We start from the raw sequence: 8,397 nt of genomic DNA, 5'->3' as shown, positions 1-8,397 counted from the left end.
GAGATATAAGGGCAAGGAGGAGGACCACTTGAAGGCAACACATGGTATGTTTACTAGATGCTTGAGTAAGGTTTGGCGTTCTTTAAAAGTTCATTTGGAATCAACATGAGATACTTGACTTAATAATAATAAGAGAAGAATTTCTCTACAAGGGGCCTACCTTTGCTAGCTATAGGAAGAGAGACGAAGCAAGACAAGAAGAGAAAAGAGAAAGAGAAAAAAAGAAACAAAGAAATAAATATTAATGTCATACAAAAGGTCTTAAGGGTCTATGAGACTATGAGTGGCACAATAATACCATGGATATACTAAGCCATGGAAAAAGTAACTAAAAGAAAAGGAAAAATGACTATCATTAGTGTATACAGATGTGAGGTCATCATGAGATACATGGGAGAAACTAGCTATGTGATCATTAGTGTATACATATGTGATATCATCATGTGATCACATGATGTCATCAGGTGATCTAACATGGGAGAAACTAGCTATGATCAACTAATAAGGATGCCTATATATATATATATATATATATATATATATATATATAGAGAGAGAGAGAGAGAGAGAGAGAGAATAATTTCTTTCACAAACATTCCCTAAACAATAAAGAGACGAATTTTCTATAAGGGGCATGCCTTTGTTGGCTACAACAAAGAAAGAGATGAAGAAGAACAAGAAGATAAAAAGTAAGAAATATTCAATTACTTCCTACAAGAGCAAATAAGGGTTGTGTGCTTACAATCTCTAATAGTAGATACCTACAACATTCCCTAAATCCTATCGCAACCAAGGAATGATGTGTTACATGACTTCTAAACTAGTAAGTGCCAAAAAAGCATTGTGATATACTCCTCTGCCAAGGCAGCAAGTTCACTTTGTGCCAAAGAATATGATTAGAAAACCAACAAAGGATCTCATCTTTTGAGGGCCTAGAGGGTGAATCCTCTATGTGTCCACACCCTCCTTTGGCTTGTGTGGTTCTTGTCTCCTCTCTCTGGACTCTTTGTGACCTCCTCTATGGTTAGAAGTACATCCATGTATCCTATGTCAGGGTGATACCATGAGATGTTTAGGCAGAAGTCTTCTATGGGCGGGCGGTGGCGGGCCAAAATGAGAGAGAGAGAGAGAGAGAGTTAGCTTAGTTTGTAGCCACACACCTTTTTAACCCTTTTTATGAACGTTTCACAAAATGGATACAAACGAGAATTTTTAGTCAAGATAAAGTCCACGCTGACATATATATATATATGTATATACTGAGCCTACTGTGTCCGAGGCTCGGCAATGGCTCCTTCACGATACATAGGCGTGGACGTTGGGACTGGCAGTGCCCGCGCAGGTACTTTTCCCTACCTTTCTTTTAAAAAACTTTTGCAGCAGTCCACGATCTCAATGCATCAACGTTTCTCCCCTGTAATCAGAGTTTAACTGTTTCCGTTCTGCAAATCTGAATCATATATTGGAGCCTTGCAAAAACCCTCTCTGATCTCTTTGCTGGAGAGAAATCATTTGTTTATTTATTTTTGATTAATATATTTAGCAAGAAGCAACAGATGCTTAATCAATCAAAAGCAAGAAGGCACAACAGAAAACAGATTTTGAACTAGGAAACTCTCCAATCAAAATCAAAGAGCACACAATGCACTAAAGACATCGTAAATATGCATGCAAAGTATGTATGCATATTGATGTATGCATGCATGTTTGTATGTACGTGATTGATATATGCATGCATAAATAGGTGAAGAAAGCGGCCTAAGATAAATTTGGATTTGTCCCCTCTTAAGCAATTTGGAGAAGTAGGGTTGTGGTTTTGCTTACTTCTCTATCTTGATCCTTTTGCTGCGATGCATAGAAAAAGGCATGTGTTCAGCCACATCTCAAGGGAGGACAATATGAAGTGTGAAAACCTTTGAGATGCATAAACATTTGGTGAAAACCCTAGAAGATTTGGGCATACTTATCTCTTCCTATCTAGCCACCCACAGCGTGATATATCCACATGCATTGCTGGGAAAGAGTGATGCATGTTATTTCTGCCAAGGTGTGAGTGAGGGTGTTGTGCTTGACCCACCATCCTTCTTGGATTAATTGTGTTTGAGATAATGACTTGTTAATTAAAAAACAAATAAGCTAACAAAGTTTATTTGTTTTTGATATAGAGTGATGAGCCACAATGCAAGGTTGCATCCCTATGTACGTACCTTATGATAAGTTACATTTTAGTGTACGGTATGGATCCCTACGTTGGGAGTTTTTAAAAACATTTGGGCCAAAAAAAACCCTAAGCCGGCCGCCATCACCAATTTTAGCCTACTTATGCAAAGTTTTATGTGTTTTATAAGCAAATGCAAGTCACATCAACACACAATAATTTGCAGTTTTTCATTCATTTTTCTGTATATATATACACTATATAGTATTTTTTAAATGTTTTTACATACCTTGCGTATTTAACGTACCTCAAAATCTCAACACGTACCTGAATGCATACCTTACGTACCTGATTCGTATTGCACCTTACGTACCTTTCCACCTTGCCACAATGCACATGATACAACAAGTTGTCATTCATTTACATTTGGTGCGAATCATACAGGAATTTTTGATGGACAAGGAAAACTGTTAGGTGTTGGAACCAGTCCTTTGCAAATATGGAAGGAGGGAGATTATGTAGAGGTTAGTTTGCTATGGCTTGTACTCTTAATTGGTAGTTTTCTATTTAATCAAAGCTCATAAAAGCAACTTTTCTACTTAAAACTTTTCATTTTGGGTCCATTGATGTGTTGAGCTTTATTGTGGGATGGGGACCAACATGGTCTTCAGCTTAAAGCTTGATTTTGCACCAGGAGATGTCCTTGCCTATGCAAATACATGAACACATGCATTCATAGATGCATACATTTTATTTGGAAAAGGTATTGTGGAAGTTATAATGGTCACCTCTTCATTTTGTATTTTTTTGAGAGTGTTTGCATGACAAGACCAAATTAATGGATTTTAGCTTGATTTGATTTTTTGTGTGCTAGGGCTAAAAAAATTGCATACAAATTGGATGGAATTCCTTGAAATGTGGGTCATTGTAGGAATGTTTTGCAATGACCCTTGAGACGTGGGAGAGTTTCAAGTTTGGAACTTTGCATAAAGTCCAACAAAGCAAAAGGTTAAGGAGATTCCTAAAGATGGAGTTGTTTAGGTCATGGAGGATAGCAAAAGTTATAGTGGGGGAAAGTCGCAGACATGACTTTGCTTTGAACCAAGCGACTAGTCGGTCAATGTTTCAAGAGTGACTCCACCGAGCATACTGCAAAGGATTGTCCGAGGACCTTGGAGGAGCAACCCAAGGAGGCTGCTTCTTCGGAACTGGAGGAGTAGTCCGAGGAGGAGGCTTCTTTAGATTTGGTGGAGGATGAGTGTGAAGGAGATCTATGTGTGCGCGTCTCAGCTTTTTTCATTTCTTGGGTTGAGCACACACCCAGGGTGCTTCATTGCATTAGGCCACATGTACGAATAGAGGAAGTTTTCAGCTAGGTCCCCGATGGAGAGTTTTCACAGTTGTCGTTTGCACTTAGTGGAGAATCTTTGGCTATTGCCTTGAGCTTTTGGGTCTTTTAAGAGGAATCTTCTCACTTGTTGTTTGCATTCGACATAGTATCTTCGGTGTTTGATGTCATGGAGGCACCAGCCAAGAGGACATATTTCGTCTTGGGCGAGGATAGGCCAGTGGGTGTATCTTCATAGTACACAGATTCCTTGGAGATTGTACCGACAACAACCGAGATTCTGACTTTGGTGTATGAGTGGATGTATTACTTGGAGTATGTTCCATGGGACATGGGTGGTTTAGACATACAGGTGCCAAGCAGTACCGGGGGATACAGATTTGGTGCAACGTTTTTGAGGAGTATTGTTCTTTTTCCTTTAGGGTGCATTGGAGCCGGTGCAAGCAGTTCTTGTGCTCCATATGAGCTTATGCATTAGTGGCTGGATTTTGGATAGCGGAGTTTTGCTAGGCCATTTTTTGCAATGTACTTCCTGTGGGCTATTGGAAGATACTTAGTGGTTTTGCAACCTTTTTTCATGGATAGACGAACATGTAGAAAGTGCTGGACTAGGCAGAACTTGGTCATCTATAGGTTTCTTTGCAGGTCTTTGTGCTGACGCAGCAAGGACAGAATGTGAGCCTTTGCACTAGACACAAAGTGGTCTCGCAATGTTCGGGATCTTGGGTACCTTGGATGAGCTTTAGTTGAATCTTTTCCTTTTATGGATGGGCACTTTATATGGACACTATGTGATAGAGGACAACTGCAATGCAAGTGGGGGAGAATGTCACGGAAACCCGATGATGACAAGAAGGGGGTATTCCTGTGTACGGGCTTGATTCTAGCATCCGTTGGGATGAACAGATGTTTCAACCCACATCATTTGACCACGCGATCTCGCTTGAACAATCACACCTCACCTTAGGTACGCGTGGACTCTGGAGTCAAGCACCACGCGTGAGAGCAATCATGCACAATAGGCGGGGTAGACTAGCTAGCTTAGGTGCCATGTGTGGCAGGTGATAATGTGGTACTGCCACATACTAGCCCTTGGCACATGGCAAGTCGGGCAGAGTGTTACATGCGGAAGCTCTGAGATGCTTCTTTTAGCCCTAAACACCACTTAGAACATGCTGATGCAAAAATGCAGACAGAAGGGAGAGGGGAGAGAGAGAGAGATGGCTGGAAATTCGGTATTTCATATGGTACAAAAAGTTACATAATCCCTTGCAGCCATGGGCTGCCTTTTGGAAAAGGTAAACAAACCCTAACCCTAGTCTATGTCTAGACCCAACTCAACAAGGAGTTGAATGAGAAAAACAATGAGCAAAACCTGCCTTTTATAGGCCTTGGACAGCCAGAGATCTAGCCGACTGGACCCAAACACAATAAATGCCAACTCCGACCTGCCTGATGTAGCCGACAGGTCCTTGAGTCCACTCCAGTCCATCCCTTGCCTAAACTTGCACTCCATGCTCCAAAACATCTGGTTCTAGTGAGTCTTTATCATGTTGCCTCTAGGATTAGCCCCTGAGATTAGCACATGACACAGAGCAGATTGATAGTGCTAGTCCAAGCTGACCAACAACGGTGCACCTATATTTAATTTATTGGAAAAACATCATAATCATCTCCATTCACCTCAGTACTAGGGTCTTCAAAGCGTTTCTCTTCAGTCTGCTCTGTGTGCACATGACACAGAGCAGACTGATAGTGCTAGTCCAAGTTGACCAACAACGGTGTACCTATATTTAATTTATTGGAAAAACATCATAATCATCTCCATTCACCTCAGTACTAGAGTCTTCAAAGCGTTTCTCTACAAGTAGGACAAGTTGAGATCGATCTTCAACAAAGCATGACTGTGTGGTGATGTCTTCATGCACAATCACCCCATGTACTTAAAGTAAAGTTGTGACACTTCTTTCTTGTACATAATAGAAATCGGTAGTTTAGGACTCGTGTGTGTTGTATGTGTGATTTCGCTCACTCTTTTCTATCTCAGAAAACCCTAGTACATAGGCACAAGTGTTCTACAATTGGTATCAGAGCCTAGTGAACCACAAGTCCAGGTTTGGAAAAAGTCATTATCTAGATTCTTTCTGGTATTTTGGGTGTAGGGCCACTTCCCCATCATCTCACCCACTCTTTCTCAATGTGAAAGGCTACAACCTTCACTATCACTCTTTATCCTTGGTTTCGGGTGACTTGTTACGGTTCTTGCACAGCTTGCAGTTTACTTTAAGGACTCAAAGCAAGCATGGAGGCCATGTCTAGCCGTCTCAATAGGAGAGAATTGGCATGCGGGTTCTCTTGGGTTCTCTTCCACCTCTTGCTGGTCCCTTCGTTGCTTCGCTTCTTCGTGTTGTTGATCCTTTAGTCGCATCGTCTGCATGGAGGCGAGCCTCCCATTTTGTGCGACGCGTCTGCTTTTGCCTCAATTTTTCTCAAGACTAAGCTGGAAAGTCATCTCTAATTGTTCAAGTTGAAGCTCTTGTTCATTCTGCAGTCGTGCTGTCCTTATATCAAGGAGTTGCTCAGAGGTAAGCATGGGAGGTTGGGGTTGAAGTGGTGGTAATGGAGGTGTGACATGGGAAACAATAGAAGAAAGGGGTGGAGGTTGTGTTTGTGAAACCAATAATGTGGCTGCCTGGGCAGTCAAAGCCGTTCCACGACCTTAGCTACTTTTTGTTCATGTTTCTCGTGTCATCAAAGATGATGATGTTGTTGTTGTTGTCATAGTGTCAGTCGATGTAGATGGTGCACCATTATCGGATGCACTAGCCAATCTCTCTTATCTCCTGTTGCTTGTCCATAGTGGGAACGATTAGGGTTTTCCAGAATGCAAGTAAACCATCCACTGTGTGTGGAGGATCGCTACTGTTAGGTTGCCTTGGAGGAAAATAAACTGTCTGCAAAAGGAAATTTTTCTTTGCGTGCTCTGCAAGGGTGATAAACCTCAAAGCTCACATACCAATGTTACATGTGGTAGCTTGAAGGAACCTTTCTACTTGATGAATAGAGTGCACTTCACAAAACTGAATTATGCAAGAGGGAGAGAGAGTGTAGAGAGAGAGACATTGGGTCCCAATAACGCTTAGAAGGGCCCCACTGTTATATGTGCTGTAGTGGAAGTGATGACCCCTGTCTACAGTTGGTACGAGCTGATGTTGATGTGGCAGTGTCGGCATGGGTGGCTGATGTGGATGCTCGTGCCATGAAGAAATCAGTGATGGATGACTGGGCAACATCTTGTATGGGCTGGCTTTGTCTCAGAGTATGTCCTCTCAATACTCTGTCCCTATGTCGTCTGAGCTCTATGAGGTGCATCCTGAGACATCTCTGATCTTCATACTGCATCACCCGTACCAATGGCCTGAACCCCTCCCGTAAGAGGTAGTGAAATCTCCCTCGTATCTCATAATACGCTGGGCATTTGAACATATAGTGGGCCTTGAGAGAGAGAAAGAGAGAGAGAGAGAGAGAGAGAGAGAGAGAGAGAGTTATATTAACGTCTATGAAAGACCCCAAAGGTCTATGAGACTATAAGTAATACAATGGTACCATGGATATACTGAGCCATGGAAGAACTGAAAAGGAAATGGAAAAAACGACCAATATGTTTATACATCCAGATAGCATATGATTATCCTATGATCTCTCCTCAACTAGTACCAATCTCAGGGCTGAAAGAGGGTCAGGCCTCTATGATGGGAGCATAGAGAGAGAGAGAGAGAGAGAGAGAGAGAGAGAGAGAGAGAGGGAGATATTGATTTTTATTAACGTCTATAGAAGATCCAAAGGGTCGATGAGACCATAAGTAATACAATGGTACCATGGAAAGATATACTGAGCCATGGAAGAACTGAAAAGGAAATCTAAAAAAATGGGAAAAACACCGATGTGTGTATACATTCATCTAGATAGCAGATGATGATCCTATGATTCCTCTTGAGCCAGTACCAATCTCAGAGCAGAAAGAGGGTCAGGTCTCTGTGATGGGAACATGTTATGTCGGTGGAGAAGTTCCGGGATTTGTCTAAATGTGGTGGAGGGTCTTGAAGCTCTGGGTTGGGGGCATTTGGCTTGTAGAATGGATGGAGATCTCTGGCTAAATTCTTCTCTGGGGCACGGAGCTGGAGTGCGAGCATGTGTGGTGGCTCTGATGTCGCAGTAGAGGCAGTGGTATGGGTGGTGGACTCTGATGGAGAGAGAAAGATGGAGCATACACACTACACCCGGTGGGGTCCCAACTATATTGTTGCAACTGAACGAATACAAAGAATGGGCTGAATCTGCACCGACTTGTGACTGACCTGAAATTAGGGTTTCCGATAGTGAAGTCGCCCTTCTTTCTTGACTCAAAAGATGACCTGTGTTTTCCTCTTCTCACGGCAGGCTGAAAAACTCTGATGCCTGCAGGACCTCTAGATGATCACATTTTCTCTCACTTGCTTGTCCAAGGGCTGAAGCACATGCATATGCTTGATATTATTGCACATGGAACTGATGAAATGTTGGCCACCTATACGTACCAACCTCATGAGCAAGTCAGCTTGCTGAAAATGGCCAACCAGGAAAAAGAGGACAAATAAATCATTAAATGCTTTTTCCCACTTTTTGCTTGGGCGCCTCTAACCTGTTACCAGATGGGCACTGCCCTTTATGAATTGGTCAACCCGATGGGTGCCCACAGCCTTGCCCATGCTTCTTTCATCACACTTCCATGGCCATTCGTTACCTTGCTAGTGGCCTTGGACAGAAAAAGTCTTTCACATAGGTAGACTCTAAAATTCCTAAATGACTTGATTGGTATTCCGGGAATCCAACCATGAGTCTAATAAGTAGT

At 42.2% G+C, this 8,397-nt stretch overlaps 1 protein-coding gene across 1 annotated transcript in view; it reads left to right on the top strand.

Annotated features, from left to right (window-relative positions):
* Positions 1-1,190: 1,190 nt before the first annotated feature.
* Positions 1,191-8,397, top strand: part of LOC147638319 (FGGY family of carbohydrate kinase) — a 54,887-nt gene continuing 47,680 nt past the window's right edge. The window contains exons 1-2 of the mRNA XM_086798245.1: positions 1,191-1,342; positions 2,603-2,682. Coding sequence (XP_086654371.1) covers positions 1,288-1,342; positions 2,603-2,682 — 135 coding nt within the window. The 5' untranslated portion in view covers positions 1,191-1,287. The remainder of the gene's footprint in view (positions 1,343-2,602; positions 2,683-8,397) is intronic.

This window comes from Cibotium barometz, chromosome 5, assembly GCF_041138505.1.
Source record: "Cibotium barometz isolate CiBa-2024 chromosome 5, ASM4113850v1, whole genome shotgun sequence".
In the NCBI taxonomy this organism is placed as follows: Eukaryota; Viridiplantae; Streptophyta; class Polypodiopsida; order Cyatheales; family Cibotiaceae; genus Cibotium; species Cibotium barometz.
The sequence above is the reverse complement of the archived record's forward strand: the minus strand, read 5'-3'. Positions and strand labels throughout refer to the sequence as shown.